Below are 24,403 nucleotides of genomic sequence, written 5' to 3' on the forward strand. Positions count from 1 at the left end.
AGTAGTCTAAGATACATGAAGTATTTGTATACAGCATAGCCAAATGTTTAGTCTAGCCTTTTTTTTTTCTCCAGTACCCCATGACCTATCAAGCTGCTTGATTATTTGTTTCATATTGTGGAGGTTGGTTTTTACTCTGATCTGCTTCCCCTTCAGTCTGTTAGTGTATCCCCAGGCACGTACATGGATTATGGGGCAGCCCCACTCCTCTCAGGCCCACTGCTGGTGGTGTAGGGCTCACTGACCCTTTTTAGTCTACCCTCACGACTGTGTTTTGCTGCATTCTGTCTCCCAGATTCATAGAGGGGAAAACTTAAGTCCTTTTACAACAATGATTTGGTAAAATGTTTTCATTTTTTTTTAGAAAGGGAAATAAATAAATAAAATGAAAAAAAGAATTCCATTCCATTTATATTTTCTGTAAAAGTCCTTGCCTCAGTGAAGCAAAGGCTGTGATCCCCTTGTTCCTCCATTTTCGTTGCTTTTGTCTTCAAGCTTTTCCACAAGTCCCACAGCAACGTGACTTGAACTGGGTGAGCTGGCAGAGTTTGAGCTGCTTCACTTTCTCACAGTACCTTGTGGTGTCTCTGCACTCCACTGCCGAAGGGGAAGCAAAAAGGAGAAATGGTGATGAAGCAATGAAAGAAGGATTTCTTACCTGAGAACATTTCATGGGGTGGCCAAGAGAGGGACCAAGACAACTTTATGTTGGGAGGTCTCACTATGGGCATGAGCTTGACTTGCTTCAAAGACTGAGCGGGCACTTCAAGCAGCCAAAGGCTCAAGGGAGAACATGGTGGGCAGCCTTTGTTTTCAGAGCCTGGGGAGAGGGCTTCTGAGGCTGCTCCAACACTCTGTCAGTTTGTCATCTACCAGCATTTTCGGAAGGCTCTAGGAGTTTCGTAACAGTTGTTAAACAAAAAAATGAAGTAGTAAATAAAGCTGGAAACTTACTTTAACAGAGTATCTCAAAGGCACTTTGGACAACCTTTTGCTTTTGAAGAGAGTGTGTGGGAGTGTCATGCCAGTTGACCAGGTGTTGTGTTGTGCTTTTCACATGTGTGTTGCAGAACACACAGCCCAGGGTGAAGGTGTTCAGATGCTTTTTGAACTCCCTTAGCACTTAGGTCCTGGTACCATTTGGACAGTTTTTAAGGCCTGCAGCCTCCTGCTTTTGAGCTCCAGATTAGAAAACTGTCCAGTATCCTTGCAAGACTTCTTGTTGCCTGAGGGACTCCCACTTCCCATGCTAAGGATGGAAAGGGGTTCATCACTCAGCAGTTGTACAGCCCTCTCCAGTAATGTCTGTGCCAAATAACTCTACTATTGTCTAGAAGTGGGACATTTCTATATAGCAGGAAGAGGCTGGAGGGACAGCAAAGGTCTTGCTTGGCATCTGTAAGCTGCCTCAGCCCTTTCACTTCCATTAGGGCATCCCAAACTCATGTCTCTGGATCTATGGAGTCTGCTTTGCCTCTGCTAAGAGGGAGTGTCAGAGCTGGTGTGGCTGTAGGCAAGCACAGGCAGGTTCTACTGCTGCTTCTGTGATGATTGCACAGCAGCTGGCTTGCATGCTAGAGGATGGGATCTACCCATCAAAATCAGCACGTGAAGTGGGAGCTGGGGCAAATGAAAAGACAGTGATTTAAACTTGTGCTGACCGGTGTTTCCCAAGTGGACATTGCGGTAGTGGGGGCATAATTTCCAAAGAGGCACATCATCTGTTCTTTTTTGTTTTTTTAAATATTTGTAACTTTTCTAGTCCTTTGGCAGGCCCAGTTAGTTGCTTGTCACCTGAAAGCAAGCAGCCTCCAGTCCAGAAATCCTCATCATCAACCTACCCACTGGATTTAGACTTACTGTATTTTAACTATAGCCAGCAGTCTGTAATTTGTGTTTTTCTCTCTGTCTGTACCATTAACATGGTAAGACTGCATCAGCCATTTCACATGCTATTAGCAAGGAGATGCAATCCCAGCACTAGCACCATCTCCAACAAACTGCAATAGGCACCATTCCCCCTGGGGCATTGAGTTTTGGACACCACATTTTGTACATGTTCAGGCTGGAGGTTCCCCAGGATGCCCAGCTGCAAGGTCCAGTGCTGCATTTCTGAGAGACGGCTCTGCCTTCTTTCCTCCACCCGTGCCGCACTGCCTCCCCTCCTCTCAGCAATGTACCGTTTTCACAGGGCATGATGTTGCAGCGCTGCCAGTTCGCCGGCCGCGGCCTCCAGGAGCAGTGATGCTCCAGCACAGGCTTGTTGGTGCGGACGTGCACACAGTCCACGCGCCGAGACTGGAAGGCGGAGGTTCCCCATGTAACGACCCTCCAGTGGACGCCACAGATGTCGGTCCAGCAGTTCTGGGTGCTCAAAGGCCTGTGGGCAGGAGGGAGGGAGGGGTGACTCGTCACCACGCTGCCCAAGGAGCAAGTGCACGCCGCTCCAGGTGTCGTGCAAGCTCCAGGGACAGCAAGCCTTACACAGCACCTACACAGGTCAGGTCGTCAGTGGGTGCAAGCAGGCGTTAAGTCCAGTGCACTGAAAGGCCGTTTGTAACTGCACTCAAGAATCAGGTTCTCAGCAGGCACACACTAGTACAGCACTACTGCTAGAGCTAAATCACCATTTGAACTATTTGAGGATTTGGCCAAAATGTCCTCTCCATGAAGTGCCAAACCAGAGGCCCACTGAAAAGATGCGATGAGTGAAGTGGTGACCAGTAAGACCCAGCAGGGCTTTGTAACTTTTTTATGGCTTTACAGCCAGTGGGAACAAAACCAATTCTCTGAAACACTCCTTTTCCCATCAACGCAGCCTCACAGAAGATGCAGAGGCATACTTGGTTCCCACCTATTTGTCACACAGGTAATGAAAATATATGAGTGGAAGCCAAAGAGCCAGTTAATTTTCAGTCATGATCAGGCATGACTTACATACCTAAGTCTCATGTAAAGTAAATACAGTCTTTACAATGTTGACAGTGGAGTTTATCTGCAGCAAAACAAAAGCTGTGGAGTCCCTTTTTTCCCCCATTAGAGCTTGTGTTTAAATAAGAAAGGAGATGGAGATGAGCAGCTTAAGAAGAGCTAGCACAGTCTTTCAGTCAGGATTTGGCATCCCTAGAAGACTTTCCAGTTATTGGCCAGCTTACAGGAACAAATAGAGAAGCCTGGGCTTAAGCCTGGTGAGATTTGTACCACGTAACTGTCAGGGTTGCAACATGACCTCTCTGTTATGTAGGGGAAACCCAAAAGTTGTCAGTTAAGTCAGTAGTCCATTCAGCATCTCTGCAAAGAGTAGTGGTTTCAGACAAGAGATTCCTGTCCTACCTTGGTAAGGCACTGCATTGATCCGGTGACACAGAGGTCCCATCTTTGGTCTGGCAAAATATCTGCCTGTGCTGTACAGCCAGTCGTGGCCCAATGCAAGGCCCATTACACTGTGAACACAGAAAAATCACTTGAGGGAGGTAAAAGGAAGGACATGCTCTCCTTTTGTAAGACTGCTGGTGAAATAAAGTGCATATTGCTGTGCAGTGACTGTTGAGCTTTTGGGCACTTCCTGCTCTTCTACAGGCTTAGAGGGCTGAGCACACATTCATCTTCTGTCCTACTTCATCTCCTCCAGCAGCATTAAAACTGCATTTCTGTATCTGCTCTGTAGATTCATTACCTCTCCTATTCAACTGTTCAATCTTAAACACATTTGTTAGGGCAAATAAAATGCGTTTATGTCATTAGCCAAGAGCCTATGATCCGTACAGGAAATCTCAATACATTCCCTTTTATTTTGCATTTTGCAGCTTGTCCTATCACAATTCATGGGCAGATAATTAATAACCAAGAATGCACTGAACCAAGAACATATTCCACTCCATTTAATAATTTAAAAGCATTGCAGGACAATAAACAAAAGCAGCAAGCATGACGAACACAGCGGATCTGCAAGCTTGCTCCAATACTGAGGTTATCCTAACCTATTCAAGCTTATCAATCACATGTACACTGTTTAACTTTTCTAACTGTCTCCTGTGATTAAATTGTAATTAGCTATAGGTATGAAGCATGTATTTGTGCTCCTTTAAAATTATATTAACTGTTAGGAAACAGGTTTTTTGCTAAGTATCTGGAAATTATATTCAAGAACAGACTGAGGGTTAAAGAAGGGGACCTTAGTGTGAGGGAGAAATTTTTGCCAGGGGACAGCTGCTGCCCCCTGTGTCCCCCCATCAGTAGGAGCTGTGTTTCACACTACCATGCACTCCTCAAATAATATTCCCTTCCTGTTGCTATTTCTTCCCTCCCTAACAGCTGGGGAGAGAAGCAGTGACTGCCAGGTTTCCAGTCAACATCCTTGTTGAGCAAGATGGACGGAAGTGTCATTGGTTGGAGTACGTGGAGCACTTTTGAGGTATCTATCTGCAGGGTCTCTCAGTCCTCATCACCAGCAAGCCTGAGTCACTAGTTTTAAAACACTATGGGATTATACAGTGGAGATCAAAAAGCCACTAGCATTAAGTGAATGAAAGCAATTCATTCTAGAGGTGGTGGTAGAGTAGGTCGTCTGTTTATTTTCTCTGTGTGTTGGGAAAGTTTGTCACTGCACCTGGGAAACAGGGAGCTGGCACCCCATGATACTACCAAGAAGGTCATTGAGCCACTGAGCCAGTGATATGTTCCTAACTCTAATTAGATAACAGTCTTCTGGCTCGGAGACTGAGCTGTACAGAATCATATGGGACTTTTTTTTTTTAAGCCAGGTAGAAGAAAAATTATAATGCACAGAGGTTAGGTCTAACAAATAAATGCAGACTTTTTGATTGTCTCAACTGAGTATGATGTCATGGGGAACAATATAGCCCATAATAATCTACAAAATAAGGATGAGGTAATTGGTTTTTTGCAAGGATAATCCAGTCATTGCCTGGAATTCCACAGAGAGTAAAAGTTTACTTCTCTCATATAAAAGGATAATTCCATGTTTTACTCATAAATGTAATATGATAAATCAATCACCTTTTATGAAAGAAATTTCCAAAATACACAGGCAAGAGTTAAATGAAGTTGTTTTCAAGTAGTGAACAATAACAAGTTCTAGTAGCTGAAGAAAACCTGGTGCAGTGCAATGTATTGTGTGTATTACCCTGAGCAAATACATTATGCATGTGGTTATTAATAATGAACTATCATATTGCTCTAACCTCTAATACAATGAGATAGCATTTGCCATTGTTTTCAAACTGACCTGCCACACACTAATTAGAAAGGGAGGCAAAATATTTAATGATAGCTCACTATTTGTCAAGACTGGTAGTTATTACTCTGGGAAATTATTTTCTTAGCCTCTTCTTGCGTGGTAAGAAACCTTGCTTCTATACGTTTATCTGACTCATCATTTTAATGACATGTATGACTGCTTTGGTTTTATCAAACTGCTCTTTCTTTTTCCCTTTGAAAACGTTTATTTCCCCAAAAGTGACGTTAAAGTAGTATTGGTATCCGGCTTTAATCTCTAGCAGAATTGGCTTCTGTGGTTTTAACCCTGTCTGTCATTCACCCTGGAATGTTATACACCTGTGTGAATCTGGAGATCTTTGGACGAAAATCTGTGAGTTTCTACCCCTACGTCTGGATTGTAGTGGTCTCATCAGCCTTCACATATGGCTCAGTCAAGATGGAGTGGAGAGAAAAGGGAGGAAAGCACATAGTAATTGCTGGTCCCAGGTTATAACTGACTGCATATTGACAGGTGTCTTTTCAGGAAATCTCATAGCTCACAGAGAGATAAAGACAAAACTCTTCTGTGGATTCCCACAGTAAAGCAATTTAACTCCAAATACTTGGAACATTTGGTATTTATGGAATGAAGATTTTTAACATCTCATCGTTGTATGAAGCTGCAAAGAGAGAATCTGAAGATCTGCAAAACAGCATGAAGTAGTATGAAAATGCTTTTAGCTGTCCATTCTGCTTTTTGTCATGAAGTAAACCAAGAAAGTTCCCACTTTTTGGTGTTCTCAGGCAACATCAGTAACTTTGTAAAACTGGTTATTGTACAAACCCCCTGCCCCAAACCTATCACAGTTATCAGTCCTGACTCCTGCCAGCCAAAACTGAAATACGCTTACTGGGTGGTTGGGGAATTAAGACTTGGAGAAGGTTATTTCCCAGATGTGTCACCTGTCACTATAAAGAGGAGCTGCAGACCTTTCCACTGGGGATGATACAGTGGTCTGCAGTAAAAGTTCTGCAGAACTTTGTGAACTTGCTGTTCACAAGCAGCATTTCTAGGGAATGTGGGAAGCTACAAAAAAAAAAAAAAAAAAAAAAAAATTGATGCAGTGCATCAAATAGAGTTGAATTCGCTGAGCAAATTAGTTGCCTCCTCAAAAGCCTGCAGACCATGACCTAAAGATAACAGAATGCAAAATCACTCCTCTCATTTTCTGTCACACTATGAGGCTGTCCTTGGACTACTGGCTTGTTCCTTACCTGGCCCCAGGAGGAGGCCACCCACTCAACACAGGGCTGCCTGTTACAGTTCTGTGTGTCCACAGGGCGCTTGGACACCTGGGCACAAGCCTCATTTGACATTGGGACAGAGCTGCCTTTTGCTGTCAGGCGCTGGCACGTCACTCGCCGCATCTGGATGCCTCCACCACAGCTCCGTGTGCAAGGAGACCACGAAGTTACCATCCACCTGTGAGAGAAAGGCGAACAGGTCAGGGAGCAGGTATGTGCCACTGTCTGCAGGATCACTGGTGTCAACAGGTCATTATGTATTGGACCAAAGAAAGGCAACAATGGCTTGTTTCATGTAGGGTGCAATCCTGGAAGGTGCTGAGTGCCTCAGCCTCCCATAGTAGTCTCTGGAAACTGCTCAGAGGATGAAAGCTGAGAAAAGAGCACATTTTTCATTAAATTATCTTTCTCAAGGCTCTTTGGGCCCAGAATTCATTTTCTAGCCCTTAAGGCTGTTTTTAAAGGCTTAGTTTATATTCTAGCCCAGGCAGAGGGGTTGGGCATGGCTGCTCTTACACCACTGTGCCATGGAGGCCTTGGTCACACACTACAGTCACAACACCAGCAATGACCAGTCAATTTACACCCCTTACTAGGGAAAACTTTCTCTGTAAAGTTGCTGGAGTAGCTCACAGGCCACTTTGAACTTACTCCTGACACAAAAGCCAAAAGCCTGCTGGGTCCTGTTGGTGCCTGCCTGCTCTGCTCTGCCCCTGACAGCTGGGATAATCCAGAAAAACCTGAAGGCTGCTCAGGGATGGGGCCAGTGCATAGTCAGACCGGGGACAAAGGACACTCTTCTTCTTTCCTTTTGAGCTCAAACCATGCAGTCACCAGCTGAGGCTCTGAATCCCTATGTACTGGGGTTTAAAAAATCCAGTCTAACCAGTCTATAACAACAGAAAATAATAGTCCAGGTCCAAACTCTTACCAAGATGGACAACACATTTTAACTTTTTAAGGACCATTAAGTGAAACACTCAGACAGCTGGGTTTGGAGAAGGAGGTAGGTAGGAACAGGAAGGATGGGACTGATTACTAGTTTTCTGAAGAGTTTTACAGTCGTCAGCTGTTTGCTTCATTAAGGTTCAGGATACTCAGGAGGATTTGTATGTTATTGGGAGGACAACAGTGCCTATCACGTCCCTCAGCAGCAGTGTTTATGATTATTTTATAAAATAAGCAATAAGAATTCTCCAGTCCCATGGAGAGGCATCCATTGCTATTCCTCAGTCTTCTGTGGGTGATTAACTGCTGCGGTCACAGAAACAAGTTTATGAACAAACATACTCCTAACATGGAAAATAAAAACACTGTTACTTTTTTTCATGCAGTTTGGTGAGGTTGAATCTTAAGTTTCTGAACCACTTATAAAGCTCTGCTCTGCATTTCAATCAACTTTTATTTCCAAGCTTACATCCCAGGAGTTTTTCAGGAGCTGAGGGAGGATTGTGGGTTGCATTACAGTTCAGGGAAGGTATAAAAAGACATAAAACATTCCCACGGAATTTACTGCCATCACCAAGGAAAACTGCTGTTAATAAGCGTGTTTCATATTTCATCAAATCTCTTTTGGTTTCCTTATGACTTAGCTGGCAACTTAGAAAACATTTGCCTGCAAAGAGGGATAGGAACATATTTTAAAAGGTAATTAAACAGAACCTTGCCATATACCCAAGATACAGCATGAGTGGTAAATCTGGCCTCTTACTTCTCATCAGGTTGCTTAGCACCTCTCCTTGCCTTAGCTTAGACTCTCTTTAATACAAGTCCCAAATCACTGTTGAATGAGAGACGTGGTACTATATTTCTTTTGAGATCCTGACAACTTTTAAGTGCTTGTATACTGAAACACACCATGTCCACAGTGGTAATAAGGGAGAGGAGGGAGCAAAAACTCAGGAAAATATGGAAAAGCACATTTACACATCTCAGCTAAGGAGTCACTGAATTGCAGAAGAAGGACATTTTTAATATGGAGGAAGTATAACACTACACTGACTCTCTGGATAGGCACTTAGGATGTATTCTTTGCACCAAAGGGTGTCAAAGAAGGAAAATGTTTTGTGTAGGGAGGAAGCAGCAGAGGAAGACGTAAGTGTAGTCAGAAGTTTTTCAAACTGTCCTGGCTCTATTGTATTTAACAGTAACTGAAAAACAGGATTACAGGGGCAGAGAGTTACAATCCCAAGGAAACCACAAGCTAGCAATCTCCAAAAGGAGGCAGAACTCAGTCTGACCCCCTTCATGCCCACTAGATCTGATGGGGTGTACCCATTTTACAAAAGACATTTCCCCTTTGCTAAGGGAATTCTTCGCAGCTGCAGCTACAGCCCTGCCCGTATTGATGTTCAGGCAACACAGGAACTCAGAATAAATCCCCAAAACAGCTGTTAAACCTAGCTTCTAGACTTCTTTTTTGTTATATTGTTGGGATAAACTGGTATAAAGCCACATGGAACACAAAAAAGATATGATGCTACAGTTCTTGGGTGACAAAACTCCCATATGTACAGAGCTCAGAACAGGCATGATATTTACATACAACATAGGGTGAGGCTGGAATCATCCAAGACAACTCAAGCTGTCAACTTTGCTAATAAAGAGTAGGCAATAGCTTCTCTATTATTTTCTAACCTAATTACTAGAGGAGTAAACTCTCTTTCTACGATATGCTGTCAATGTTTTCCATAGATCTTGCTACAGATTCCCAAGTGTCTAGGTTAAGTGCTTAATTCCCTTTTAGCCATGACTTTTCTCCAGACAGGCACCAGAGAGGCTGCAATGGCATCATGTTGAGTGCAAAGCAAGCACATCTTAAAAACACCAATTTTAACATGAGACAGACGAACCGTGAAGGGCAGTCTCTCCTGTTGCACGCAACGGGATGCAGAGCTGGCTTGGGCTTCTCTTTGCAGTGGGATATGTTGACTTCAACCCCATCCAGTAAGCAACTCAGCTGGGGCAGCTGCACTCCTTTGTGGCCACAGGAAGCCGAACAAGCCATCAGCTTGTCCACTGACCATCGGTATTCTGCCAAAAATTGTGAAAGACACATTAACACTCAAAAACTGCCAGCAAGAGACCCTTAGAAAGAAGGAGTCAGAGTTGTACTCTGGGATGAAATATCTGGAGTTGGTGTCTCACGTGAAGGGGAGCTACCTACACCTACAAGGCATCAGGCAATGAACAAAGAAGAAACAGGATTCCAGCTGATATAAGCCACAAACTGACTTTGGTGTAACAAACCAAATTTTTTGGTGCTTAGAAGCATCGGGCACGGAAAGTGAATGACATGGTAGAGCAGTTAAGTGAAGCCAGATGCCAGTTATGCAGGACATTGCATTTATATTTTTAAAGGGATGTGATTTAGTGAAGATGTGGTTAACTGCAGTTACCAGCACTATCTACGATTCTATGATCTTAGAACAGTCTGTTTCTCACCAGATAGATCATACAGGTCATCAATCCTGAAGATGAATGGGGCAGTTGCAACACGCTTAAAATTTAAGGAAAAGTTAAATTCTTCTCCACTCCATCCCTGACAATTGGAACAATGAAAGCTACATATTCTGTTCAAACCCATGTGCACTGGTTCTGTTTGTGGTTTTATCATCTTCAGCTTATTTCTAGGGTAAATGTAACAGTTGCAGCATTTTAACAAGTGAAGGGTTCCCAAGCAAGAATAAACTGTGAAACGCTGACTTTAACAGATTAACAGAGGGGCTTCTCATTTTAAGGGTTAAAGCTGTGACACCTCTGTCTTGAATTTCTGGACAAGAAAATTGTCCAGACTCCACAAGCATTAAGTACAGCTTGAATCAGTAAGGTGTGTTTTATGCTCAGCACTGCAGAAATATCAGGTGTTATTTTGGTGAAGTCAAACCTAAGACACTGTAAGGTACCTGGTAGCCTTGCAAATCTATATGCATGGCAGTAAAACATCAAAACATCTATTTCCTGCTGCGCACGACAGTCCTGGTTTCATAGAGGAGAAATCCAGTGCAGGGAAGTCCTTGGCAAGAGCTTCACAGGACAACAGGCCTGAAAATGGAAAGTTACCTTGTATAGCCAAGGAAGTTTTTTGTGTGAGCGAGCCAGCCTCATTCTGAGCAAGGCAGCTGAATTCACCATCAGCAGCATCACTGACGTTGAGTATCTGAAGAATCCGGCCCGCTGCCAGGAGGTGATGCTGCAGGCTGAGAGGCTCACCAGAGTAAAGCCAGGTGATGTTTGGGGTTGGATGACCATCCACAGCACAACCTAAAAAAAAGGGACATGAAAGAAACCTGCTGAATACTGAACTTGCTGCAAAATTACATGATTTGAAGTGGTCAAAATTAGGGAAAAAAGTTGATTCCATCCTATTTTCTCCTCATTTTCTCATAGTGAAAAACAGGAATACTGTGGTAATTAATACCTTTCTCATCAGCTGAAAAAAAAAATTGTCCAAGAGCCAGTTAGTTGGCCATATGAAAATCTCAGATCAATTTGGAAATATTTATATTAAGCCTTCTAAGGTTCCCATTATTTTGGATCATGCTCATTTTAGTATTGAGGAAAGTGGGATAGGGAGGTTACACACCTAGCATAAGCTCAAGGAGCACACTTGAACAAGCAATACAAACAGAACTTGGTCTCCAAACCTCCCATTAAACCTTCTTCTTTTGTTTTTTATATTAAAAATCAGAAGTTTTTTTAATGCAAAATTTTTGTTACGCAAAAAACTCTAGAAAAAACAAAGACATAAAATTGAGCCTTTAGAGGTTTTTTTCATCACAGCAATGGGCAATTATCCGAGCAACAACAAACCAAAACCAGCAACTGAAAAAAACCTGCTGTTCTGAAGCATTGTATGGCTATGCCTATAGATCATCAGCACAGCTGATGAGGTTTAGGTTCACAGTGAGTTCTTTGACTGCTGCTGAGGGAGAGTGTAAGATACTATTTCCTGTGGTCCTCATACCAGCTGCACACTTGGCCAGTTTGATGAATTGCAGAAGATTTTGTGAGAGTTGCATATCCCAGGAAAGACAACTAAGTTGCCTTACGTATTTCCTGGTGAAAAAGAAATAACTAGGCAATTCCTATGGTGTAACACCTCCACACCAATTGCAGGGGTGGGGAGCCAGAAAAGCCATATGCAAGGAATGGCGTATATTACTTGGGCTGCTTGTGGCTTAGGCTAGTCCTACACTTCCATGCATCTCACTGACACGTGGAAGGTCTGGCTAAGTTTCTGTGAATGCAATCTATACTGATTGTTTGTTTGTTATGCTGCAGCTTTACGCTGATTTGTTTATGTTAGTATGTATGTGATGTGTAATGAATGACTTTATTGTATACAAAATCCCTTCTGGAAGAAGTGTATTATATAAACAAACATAACATATATACATGAACATTTATACTAGCACTGTTCAAAAGGAATGGGATATAAAAAGTAAGAGTACAAATTTAAAATACTAAAAGATGGAAGACCGTTTAAGATTAAGGAATAATCCATCAGCTGATATTTCTTCATTGTCATCCACATATCGTTTGATTATTATTTATTATTCACTGAGTCGATAAGGATGCAAATATGGTGCCTTTGTAGCTGCATTACACAATGAACAGAGACTGCAATATGGCATTTTTTTACCGTTCTTCCATTTATTTTTGTCTGTCCACCTGAGGAGATCCTCAGTTAAAATATACTGAGCAAGTACTGCTCCTACAAGATAGGTAGGATGACTTACAATTGCTGCAGTCAAGATTTTGTTAAATATACATTTTTTCTATAAAATTTGTCTATACCTTACTGAGGTGCCTATCACTGCAAGAAGAATAATACCATTTTCATTAATCTACCGGGGGAGGCTGAACAGTTTCATTTCCAACCATCATCAAGTCCAATTTCTTGAGACTTGAGGAGCACATTTCTTTGCTTAGGAATCCTTGCTGACCTTCTTTTGAATTTGTTCATACCCCTAAACTAACACTAGGGACTGGGCTACTGTATTCTTTACTTGTCTGTCTTTTGCCACTAATCATACCTCCAGTTACACTATTCCTATAGCAGAAGATGCTGCCTTGCCAACAATTGAAGCTTTCTTGCTCATACAAAGCAGAAGAACTCATACAAGATTGAAAAAGCCAGTGGTGACCCGTGGCATGTCCCAGCCATTTTCATGCTGAGAGGTAGATCCAGGCACTGGGGACACCCCATCTGCCACTCAGGAGGATGAATACTGGACCTCTCACCGGTGCAGTGGCTACATGGGTCTTTAAATTTAAATTAAAAACAATACATGTTTGCCTACAGTATTCTACTTTTTTATAGTTTGCCTGTCTTTTAAGATAATTGCAGAGGTTTCCACAGGTCAGCACATAGCCGTGACAACTGGCAGATACATGCTGTGAACTCAGTTTTACTGTTTGCGTTTGCAAACAGTCTGCACAAGATAAATGAAGAAAGCAGAAAGGTCAGTTAAACAACAGAGGAACTGAAATTGACTTCAGTGTGCAAATGGTCCTAGTTCCTGCCTGTTTTTCTTTAAAAATTTTATTGTCAGGCAAAACATTGTAGTCTTCCTAGTACTGACTATATTACTTGCCTTAGATATTATTTCTCCTTCCAAAATGTATATATAAAACATTAGCTAGAGGAGCAGCCAGTAATCAATAATATGGGGGGAAAACCCCGACTCTTGTTTGATAGATATGTTCTACCAGTGAGTAATTATTACTTTTTTAAACATTTAACAATAAAACTTTACTAACACCTATGAGACTCGTATGTAATCGATACTCCTCATTTGTGTATGCAGAACAAGCATCAATCACACTTCACAAGTGACATTTCCTGTATGTTTCCCACATGTATGGGTGGGATGCATAAGCTATGGGATAATGTTTTGTACATATTAAGTGAGAACTAGAGTACAATAAAAAACCATGTTCCTTTAATATCCCCTTCTCACATCCCAGGAATAATTTTAATACCATTTAATGCTGATTACCAACACCTATTCTCTATTTCTTCCCATCCCTGTGGACATTTGACTGTTTTATCCTTCCAAAGCTCAACACCTGTCCCTATAACGCCTGAGAAGGAAAAACTGTTTGTTTCCAGACACCACCAGCTACTGCAGAGCTTTAGTGCATCAGAACCCTTGGGAAGGTGAGGAGGTAACATTTTTGGGGAACTGTTTCTGAGCAGTGAAAGCTCTGGCATGAGAAGGCCCCTCTCCTTCAGTCCTTCTTAAGTAGAGAAAGAAAATATTGCCTTCAACCTCCCTTCCAAAGTCTACTGTGACTCTGAATCCATCCAAAGCCAGAATGAGTCACGGATGTGCAAAAGCTGGAGCTACTAACAAAAATCTAATGCAAATTTTATCTTTTATTAGAGAAAATATAGTTAATATTTCAAGGATAACAAGGGGGTATTTGGAAAGGGAAGACCAATGCTTCACAACAATTCCAATAATTTATTGAAAGGAAAAAGAAATGCACAATGCGGGCCAAATTCAGCTCTCTATTATGCCTCTGCAACATTTTCTGTATGACTCTAGCTGCAGAAAGACGCTGGGCTACTGTGCTAATGCTAAGAACAAAACACGAAGCATGCATCACTCTTTCAATTGCAGACCTGAACAACAGGAAAAAAAACAAGCGCACAGGCTGTTGATTTTAGGATTTGTTTTCTTAGCATTCCTTTTTTTAGCAGCCTGATATCTTAAATCAGCAGAACTGTATGGAAAGCAATGGTGAAAACATTAAACAAGTTTTGCAAGTACTAAATACTGTTGATAATAAAAGTAAAAAAATACAAAAAAAAAATTTATTCTTAAAACATATTATTTTCATGCATTCATATTTGTCTAACGAATAGGTCTCTAATTTACTATGAACCTGCTGATTAAACCCAGGCAGTATTTCTAATATTTGTTAGAGATGGAAACTGAGTGAAGACTTCAGGTTAAGATGAGGAATTTGAAATTTCTTTAAACAAAAGAGTCCTACAGTATGAGCTCCTGAAACTATTTAGCTTTCCAACTGCAGCCCTGAAGCTGCTGTGCTGTGGGAGGTAAGGTCACCTTTTCCATTCTCCCAGCAGCTAACCAAGGCACATGGAGGTGCATGCTGTCTTACCTGAGGCCAAGCCACATGACAGCAGTGGAGCTGGAAATCAAACTCTTGCATTCTTACTGTCAGGCCAACACTTTCATCTTTGGAAATAATTTCTTATTTAAGATATAGGTCTAGATAGCATAGCGTGGGTATAAACACACACTGTGGTATGCAGTTTGGATCCATTGGTATTAATGATCAACTACATGCTTGTATCTTAAAAAGCTCCATGCATGTATCTGAAAATTCAATTTTACACCCTTGCTATTCATCAGTGACGAATCCTTGCAAAATAGGTGAATTTTTTTTCTGCGTTAGTTCAAAATACTTTGGATCAACAAAAAAAAGGCTGAGTTTGAAAAACAGTAAGCATCCCTATCGGTTAAGGACTGTATGTTTCAGGATATCACAAAGTGCAAGAAATGTGGCACAGAAAGTTAACAGAAAACTTCAGCTAGACTTACAAACCAGAAGGCCTATGCCCTTGCCTCTGCAAGTCACAGACATGTACCTATCCAAATGTAAAATTGGGAGATGAGAGATGATTGCAGACTACCATTTGAAATGCCTAGCAAAGGAGGAAACAAGGGATTTGTCAGCAGAATTATTGATTATATTAAAATTCAAATAAATCAAGCTAAAAAAGATATTCTGTGATTCTGTATATATTTTACTGAACTCTGTATATATTTTACTGAACTCTGACAGAAAAGTTGGAGTTAAAAACTTTTTAAAGTTAAAACTGTGTTAAAACAATAAATATAATACAGCTACAGGATTTGAAACCTGACAGTATTTATTTCCACTCTAATCTCTGCATTCAAAGAGTTAAAGGATACTTTCAAAACAGAAAAAAGATTAAAGATGAAATGAAGAACAAAATGCTTGGAACAAAATGTAGAGAAGCCACAGATCAATCTGAATAGATACAAACTTGTTGCTGAACTACTATTTTGTTGGTCACACGGTACTGCTGTGTTCATGCTATGTACGTGAGGTCAGACTGGCAGAGTTTCCTCATACTTCCCTAATTTCCTGTCATACCTGATTTCTCCTTAGGTGACAGAAATGAGAAATGCATGTTAAACCTAAGACAGAGTTAAATTTAATTCTCTCCTGTAACTAACATGAGGAAGAAAATTTGACAGGATGTATTCAACTTTGTGAAATGCTATCAAACCAAACGAAGGCAGGTAAGAGCATGTCTGAAAGTCATATGTATGTAAAACCCATTTTGCTGAACTGGCAAAACTCAGAGACAACTCTTTATAGTTCGCCTTATGGGAAAAGATTTTTCAATGTAATACAAAGTGTAAATTTAAACAGGCACTGAACTCAGGGTGTTATGCAAATGAGTTCTCAGCGCTTTCATACACTGAATGAAATAAAACTTATAAAAAGTAATGTGATCCTGAAAATCCCCAAAAGAAAGAATTAATGTTAATGTAAGTATAACCTTTATTTTTAATAGTCTAAAGGAGGTTAAATTAACATGAAATTAAGCTAGACATGGGAAACTATGTATTTAGAAATTCTTGAAATAGGCTAATTCAGCTGATGACAGTAGCATTTTAAAAAAAGAAGGTATTTAAAATAATGATTTATGGCTCCAAAGGAGCAGTTGAAGCTTACTATACTAAACATATGACGTGGTTTTTAAACAGCTCTCAGAACAGCTAAACTGGTTACCCAGTGCCACACATGTTGTTATTAGGTATCATTTACATAGCATTGTAAATTTACGCCATATTCAACAGAAATCGAGCTTAGACCCATTCCCTGCCCCACAGAGGTTGTAAAAAATGTTCCCAGATATATAGCCACATGGTGGGCCCATTAAAAAAGCAAGGGAATTTTCAAGCTCTGGTAGTAATACTGTGTTCTAAAAATTACTCTGACAGTGGGAATCCGACACACAGAGAATCTTGTGTTAATAAGGATTGGGCTGAAAACAATCACCAATGGCAAATCACGAAACCAAATCCCACGAGAATGGATACAGCATGCTGAGCTAACTCTGATGGGTTTATTCAGTGCATGACAGAGATGGAAAAGAAGTGCCCTTCAGTATGACCTTCTTCATCATTGCTACAACTCCAGGTTAATTGTACGTACATAAATGTACAAGTACATTTATGGGGGAAAAATAATGCTCAAAAGCGGGACGTGGAGCAAGCACTGAACAACGGTATAGCACAAGGAGTTCAACCAAAGGCAGAGCTAGAGCTAGCGTGTAATGTGACTACCAGCCCAAGCTGCGAAGGTCAGTGCTGCTGTAGAAATCTTTCTATATTTCTTAAGCCTACGTAAACTTGCTATATCCTGAGACACCAGCAGCTCAGGAGAGTTCCGGTGGTGCAAGGAAAATAACGAATGCAGAGCAGGGGAGGTGGAGGGCAGAAAGATGCAGGAAAGCCAGTGCTGCTTGCTCCAGAGGGGTGTAACCTCTACGCTATTAACAAAGTGCTGTAGCTGTTTGGGAGAGGTTTGAGAACCACCATGGAGGGAGAGGGAGCTTCAAAACTTAGAATAGATAAGACCTTTAGTCAACAGGTCAGCAATCCCACAGTGATTGAAAACTCCCTTAACACTTACTCTAGAGCAGAGCTTGTTGTGCAAGAGGCTGACAGATCTTTTGTGTGAAGGAGCTGGCAGAACGATAAGTCTCCAGACTGGCATACTGGTGACAAGTCTGATACCCCTAGTTTTTCACCAGAACTTGCCTCAGTGGAGCTTCTGCAACATTTATATCTATGTTAGAACATAATCTAGGCCAGTGATCCAGGAAAAGCCTAGAGACAAAGGTTCAAGAGCTGCAGCTCTTACCACAAAACCAAAAATTAAACAGATGTTGCCCCAGAGGCCAGTGATATTATTTTATGTGGCAACATTCTGGACCACTGCTGTAGATCAGTGGTTCTCAGATTAGCTCATTCATGGCACCAAAAATCAGTCAGGAAAAAACGCCAAGGCAGCAGATTGCCTTGAGAACCTTGCTCTTTTGATTCCGCTTTCAGAGCTTGGCAGTGGCGGGACTAGTGTCTGATTGCCTGAAAAACACACGCTGTATCAGTGTGGTCGAAACGTTCAACCAAACAGAGGTATCATCCTCAACCATATACGCTGAAATGGACACAGAATGCATATTCAAATGAAAAGCCACACATTTCAGTGAAATGCTACAGTGTAGTCTGACGTAGAAGAAAGATACTGCAATACTATATGAACTTCATACAATATTTAGAATGTGATCAATGTGATGGGGTCTGATTGGGGAATTAATTGCAATGATAATGACGTACCCTTGATATTATTTTAATTTTAATCTTTATAGAAATGTCACTTACATGGGAAGTGTATAAATATGTCTCATAGATAGTGTGACAAGGTAGAGTTTTCACCGAAATAAAAGTGGAAGGGAATGGAAAACACAATTAACAGGACAGATTATCCCATGAATGCACCTGGTGCTTTATCCTCATCAGAGTGGAAGTATTGAATAAAGTTGCTGAAAAAATACCATTTAGCATTAGAGCTACTTTTCAAACATGATGTCCAATTTATTACAGAGAGTGAGGAGGAAAAAATGATGTTGTGCAAAATAACTTCTCAGAGTCATGATTTTATCAGACTCCTACTGCACAACTTATGCAGCTGTCTTTTTCCTTAGGGGAGTACAGACAGTACTTTAATCATAATTACTCATGAGTTTTCTCTTTGCTGACTCTGCGCATATTGTAAATTATTTTGTAGTTTGTATTTTGTATTTCTGCTTTCAGTAATTTCCAAAACCTAGGAAAATTTAGAGCAGGGTCATGGTAGAGAGGGGAAGGCTAGAAGGGAATAAAGGAAAACTTTTTATGTTTCAAGAAGATATACACTTGCTCTTGAGTATATCACCAAACATTGCAAGAGATTTGTGCTGGTGAGATCAGTTGTGTTCATCTGGGTTATTTATGGCTTTTCACACTCATTTTTAACAAGTATCAGTCCTGTGTTTACAGTTGTTATGGCTCAAAAACAAGATATATAGCACGTAATTGCAGCACTAACTTCTCCGTTTCTGCTAAAAGAGTTTGGTCCTGATCATGGCATCAGCCTATCTATATGATCTGTTTCTTCTCTTAAAGTAGCCAGCAGCACGGCATTTGACTCACCATAATGCACCCCAGAACATTCAAACAATTATAGGTTATTTTTTCTGTTCAGTGGCACATCTACATAACCCTTAAGTCTGCAGGTAGGCAAATATTAGCCACAGACTTGAAGTGACACCCTCTGAAAAAAAAATAAATACTGAAAACCTTCTTGAATTTCGGGCCTTGCCTCTAACGCAGTTGGCCCTTTCAGAATAAGTAATTTATTCATACTCAGAAGGCTGGCCATTGCAAGCAAGGTGGCTGCCATAATTATATTTTTCCATTCTGCTTTCTGGGGCCTCTTCTGGGCATCTAAGTGACTTTACTAGTAAATGAGGGGGATATACTACTGCCAGTAAAAGCAAAATGAAAGGGAAATACTACTTTTGGTAAGGGGAATCCTTTGCAACTTTTAAGTGAAATTTTTTTTTTTGTTATTACTTTGTTTTGAAAACAACTTCATCACTAAATAGCATGGGTGTTTGCAAAACAGGAATTTGTAGTCCAGCTCTTCATCTTCTGAAGCAGCAGTGAAATTGGCAGCTAAGCTGCTTTAACTCTGTGATCATTGGGATAATGTATAAAACCAGAAAGAAATCTGATTTCTAGGACTGTGTTTGCAGTAGTGGCAGTTAATAAAATTGTGTTCTGATTTGTAAAGTGAGTAACTTTGATATGGAAGTCATCAGGAAGAATACGATAAACATGGAGAAGCAGTATATCATTTTCTTACAATTAGTTGTACTTTTCTGGTCATTAAGAAATACACTTTATCATCTAACTTTACAGTTATTTTCAGTATCTCCTACAAATAAGGATTTTTTTTGCTAAATGCACAAAATTGGATAGATGTCCTAAGCTGGGGATGACAGCAGGTTCCCAGTGAACAAACTGTAGAATATGTAGTTCAAGAGATAAAAAGGCATGGGATCAGATTCCAAATAATTGCCTAGTCTTTTCCCCATAGGTTCACTCATCATTCCCTAGAATAACCATTATGCTCAGGATTTGCATTGCATTCATTTCATCCAAAGAATAAAAATTGAACAACAGCCAAGAATTTACACAATGTTTGCATCTCCTCTTTCAATCAAAAAAGTTGCTGCTATTTTTTTTTACCAAAATGTGAACATTTTATCAGCATACAATGATCCTTAAAAACATACATTGTAGCTACACACAACAGATAGACTAGCTACCATTACCTCAGTATTCAATTTTTCTTGGTTGTCTTCTCTTTTTAAAGACATTGCTTAAGTCTTGCACTGTACCAAGTAAGAGCTAGGTTTTCTGTTCATTTTAGATCCTAGCTATCTTAAATGTTTATGCTCCCATTTCTCTTTAAATTTATAAGCCTGTTCTGCATTCCAAAATAAAGATGCACCCCTTCCCTTGGCTGCCTCATAAATGTAGTGCAAAACCTTTATTTAATTATATACAATGTGCAATGCAGCAATCCGCCTTCCTTCAATATGCATATCCTCAAGTGCACATTACATTTTCAGAAATCATATGAAGAAGATTTCTGAAAAAAACATGTGGGACACGAACCTGAAGCTCTGGGGGAAAAACTTATCAAATATGTTCACAGACATTTTCTGTGCAACTCAAAGAGCTCATCTGCAACAAAATATGTAAGCAAAGCAACAGACGCCAAGAAACACTGTGCTGTTACAAGCAAAGTACATTCTCCTTCAACCTTTTTTCCTTCACTGTGACATTTTATAGGTACTCCTACATTTCTATATTCCTAGAATTATTCATTTCTGGCCTATGTTCCAATGTTCCTGCCAGAATCCTCACTTAACTATAATTCATGTATATAGGCCAAAGTCATTGAAGATTCAGTTTCCACTATGCTACATAACTGCAATAAATATAGTATTCTTCTGCACTAAGATAAAGGAGACATTTTATATCATATTTCCTACTTTTTGACAGGTCTGCTGAGGTTCCCAATAAGGTCATAATAAATTTGAGAAATTGTAATGAAGCTCCATCAGGATTTGTAAGACCCTCAGACTTTCTCACTTTAATGTCTTCAAATACAGGAAACAACAAGCTTGAACCCAAATGAAAACAAGTAACCTTGACAGGCCCAAAGCCTCTTCTGCAGGAGTATTAGAAGTTAGGAACACCACGTCCTACAACTTCAGTTTTGCCAAAATTAACATTTACAAAGCTCAAGGCCCTTGCAAATGTGTCCAGGAAGCTGTGTAAAAAAATTCAGTGATACTGGTAGCATAGACAAGGAAACTCTACTGAAAATATATGAAATTTGGATGTTCCTTTACTTAAAAAAGATAATTCCACAAAGTAATCAGGGCCTATAGAAGTCAAATGGTCATGAATATTGTTAAAAAACAAAAGTTCTTATCAAGTGACAAAGGAATTTTTTTCTGAGGAAAACGGCAGAGCTTCTTATAGCACTTTCATTACCAACATTCAGGAAAACTGTATTCAACATTTAAAAAGTCTCAAAGACAGAAACTTTAGTAAGATTAAGATCTAACATGAAAGCTTCCCAAAGAAATAGAATTTGGTGTCACTTCAGAAATTTACTATGTCTTCTGTGTTTTGTTTGTGTGATATAAAGTCTTTTTGTGTGCCTTTCATGAACCAAGGACATCATAAACTGTGTGCCAGTCTGTTGCTCATCACCGATTGTCAGTTTGCACTACTGTAAAACCCAGAAATATTCCCAAACTCATTCCCAAGCTCTAGCTTCTGCTCTGTCCTTCAGATGTGTGTGATCTGCAGATAACACTTGCTAATGAATGTGAGGGCTGAGGAAGATTGCAGTACTCTACACATACTTTCAACAGTTGCAATGGAGCAGGATAAGCATCAATCTGTGTAAGGCACTATCTATATCATGGTCTCTAACCGGATGATGGGTTGGGCCTAGAAAGCTAACTGAAATCTCAAGCCTTTAGAAGGAAAAGTAAGAAGTACATAAGACAAAAAAGATCCTCTAAGCTCATGCAAAAAGGTATTTTTTTATTAGATCTTAATGTGAGGGTTACTGACTCCATTGGGCAGGGCATGGGTCTTTAACAGGTCTTTTCCTCTACTTTTGTAGTGAAGGCACACAAATGACTGCTGAATGACCCTTAAAAATGAGAAGGAAGACCTTCAAATCAGATTTTTTTTTTTTATGGCCCTGACTTTTCTCTTCTGCAACCCCCCTGAAATTTGTGTAGAAAAAACTCATAGGAGTTGACTCCAGAGAGCAAGTTCATAATTTCAAATGGCTGAAATGATGGTGGAAGCATTGCACAATTCCACTTTGTAAAAAAAAGTGTATAACATGCATGATAGTCTGAAGGCTCCAGTTCTCTCCTTTCAACTCAGCTTGTGAACTGTTGTTATATTTTATACAGTTGTTAATTTCCAAACAAGTTCTTATTTGCAACTTCAATTTTCTGTTTTTTTTTTTTTTTTTTTTTTTTTGCGTACCCAAGGCACAAAACCAGTGTTTAATGAAGTTCTGATTCCCACTTTTCTTAAACCCTGGCAAACCGATACCTGAATTTATCCAGGTTTCTAACATAATTTTTCACCTTTTGTGTCTTTTAACTCCTTTAATATATAAAGTTTCCCCAAAGCTTACTTATCACTCCTTTTCTTCACACTTCACTCTGTTCCTTTGCACATGTCCTATTTTCCTTCTCTACTCAACAAATCCTCATATTCTTAGATTTCCAAATATCAGCTCTAATTCAATGCCTTCTGAGTCCCAAGAGATGCTGTTGCCTGTCAGCAGTAGCACAGACAAGGGACCCTATACATAGTAGTTTATATACCTAAGGTTCTTATATGGGGCATCCAGAGCATGTAGAGCAAACACCCTAAGATAATCAATATTGAAAGATCTAAAAGGAATAACGTCAGTTGGCTGGATGGCAGAATAAGCATTAGTGGACTGCTTGTAGGGGATGCTGTGGACAGGGGACACAGATATGGGTCCTAGGTTTACCAGTTCACAAATTGTTCCCAAATTGGTGTTTGCAGCTGAAGCTTAGAAACATATGTAGATTTTCTTTATGTAGCAATATTTCAACCAAAGGTTGATTATGAGGTATCACAGTAGTCGATGATAAACTTAGCCACTGCACTGTAAGACTGTGGGGAGGCTAAATTTGGGAGTAAATGTCTTTGATTATAATCCATAGTCATATTAATAACAATTACTATTAGCAATAATAACAATAATAATTAGTGATATTATTATTAACAAAGTATTCATTAGAATCTTAACTAATAATAAGATTAAATTAGATGTAGATTAAAAAATAAATATCTGAGACATGAGTACCTTTTTTTTTCCCCTAGTAATGGGTATTCTCATAGTGGATGAATTCAAATTCTTTGGTACAACTACAGAAAACATATTTAAGTAACATACATGGAAGCTGAATCCTCTGTGTATTTGTGTCAGTGATACAACATGATGCAGCACTCTGGAGTGTAGCTTTCTAATTGATTGGATAGCCCATTCCATGCTGATCTTTCATTAGAAAAAATCTCTCAGGAGGTTTCCTTAAGTGTTAATAATACAGGCCTCAAATTCAGGTCAGTAAAACTTCAGTGAAGTTGAGGGAATTGCCTCAAGAATGAAACTGGTTTGCTATTTTGCTGTTAAGATTCATGGAATTTCCTTGCTCCTGAAGTAGAATGGCAGGGTACAGGGCGACATGGCCAAATGAAATTAATTTAGAGGTGGTTACATACAGGCAGTGCAGAACACCCTTTGTGGTTCAATTACTGCTTTCAAACAATAAAAAATACCTACAACTGCTAAAGACCTTTTTTTGGAAACCTGAGAGGAAATGGATGAAACAGGAGTGTGACCCAGTCTTACAACAGTGACTACAATAAAACCATACTGAAAATGATTTATTCAGTGCTAATAAATACTTTCAGATATTCTCCCCACGAAGGACTATTTCCATGCAGTTTTTGTGCAACCAGAAATGTAATCCAGAGCTGCACGCTAAAAGCCATTGCAAATGTATGCAGATGTCAGCACTGGGGAAAAGTAAACCATACAAAATTAAAAACATAAATAGAATGCCTCCAATGTGAAAATAAAATCTTAAAATTGCTACTAAATGTAAGCAAAGACTGTTTTGGAAGGCAGTAACAAGGCCATTAGAGAAGCTGTTTGCCTATCTGAGCCTGACAGTTAGTAGAGGCTCAAGATCAGCATGAGAAATGAAATTTAAAAATAAACATACCCTGAACTTTAGAAAAGGATGAGATTCTCTTTGCAAAAAAATCACACCCAGAGAACTGAGAGTTTACAGCATATAACAGAACTTGCAGCATAAAAAGGAGAAAGCTATATTGAAGGCAGAAAAGGATGAAAAGAAGAAAAGCATTTCATTGGGGATTATTTCCTTATATGGCTTTGTGCAGACATTGGTTGTGTGCTATAAGAAAGAGGAATAAAATTAACAGAATGAAACAGAGAACTTGCAAGAGAAAGACATGTCTAGAGCGTTAAGCAAAAATCTAGAAAAGGCTCTGAAGGATATACAATATGAATAGCAGACATATGGAAAGATTAGTACCCTAATGCATAAGAAAAAGAAAAACAGAACTGCAAATGTTTCTTCTTT

At 39.9% G+C, this 24,403-nt stretch overlaps 1 protein-coding gene across 1 annotated transcript in view; it reads right to left on the reverse strand.

Annotated features, from left to right (window-relative positions):
• Positions 1-364: 364 nt before the first annotated feature.
• The window catches only part of ADAMTSL1 (ADAMTS-like 1), a gene marked incomplete at its 5' end in the record, with an annotated part of 54,211 nt that continues 30,172 nt past the window's right edge, over positions 365-24,403 (reverse strand). The window contains 6 exons of the mRNA XM_010283680.1: positions 365-597; positions 2,181-2,380; positions 3,334-3,443; positions 6,496-6,703; positions 9,378-9,558; positions 10,588-10,788. Of these exons, the coding sequence (XP_010281982.1) occupies positions 491-597; positions 2,181-2,380; positions 3,334-3,443; positions 6,496-6,703; positions 9,378-9,558; positions 10,588-10,788 (1,007 nt within the window). The remainder of the gene's footprint in view (positions 598-2,180; positions 2,381-3,333; positions 3,444-6,495; positions 6,704-9,377; positions 9,559-10,587; positions 10,789-24,403) is intronic.

This window comes from Phaethon lepturus, unplaced genomic scaffold (genome assembly GCF_000687285.1).
Source record: "Phaethon lepturus isolate BGI_N335 unplaced genomic scaffold, ASM68728v1 scaffold11763, whole genome shotgun sequence".
Taxonomy (NCBI): domain Eukaryota; kingdom Metazoa; phylum Chordata; class Aves; order Phaethontiformes; family Phaethontidae; genus Phaethon; species Phaethon lepturus.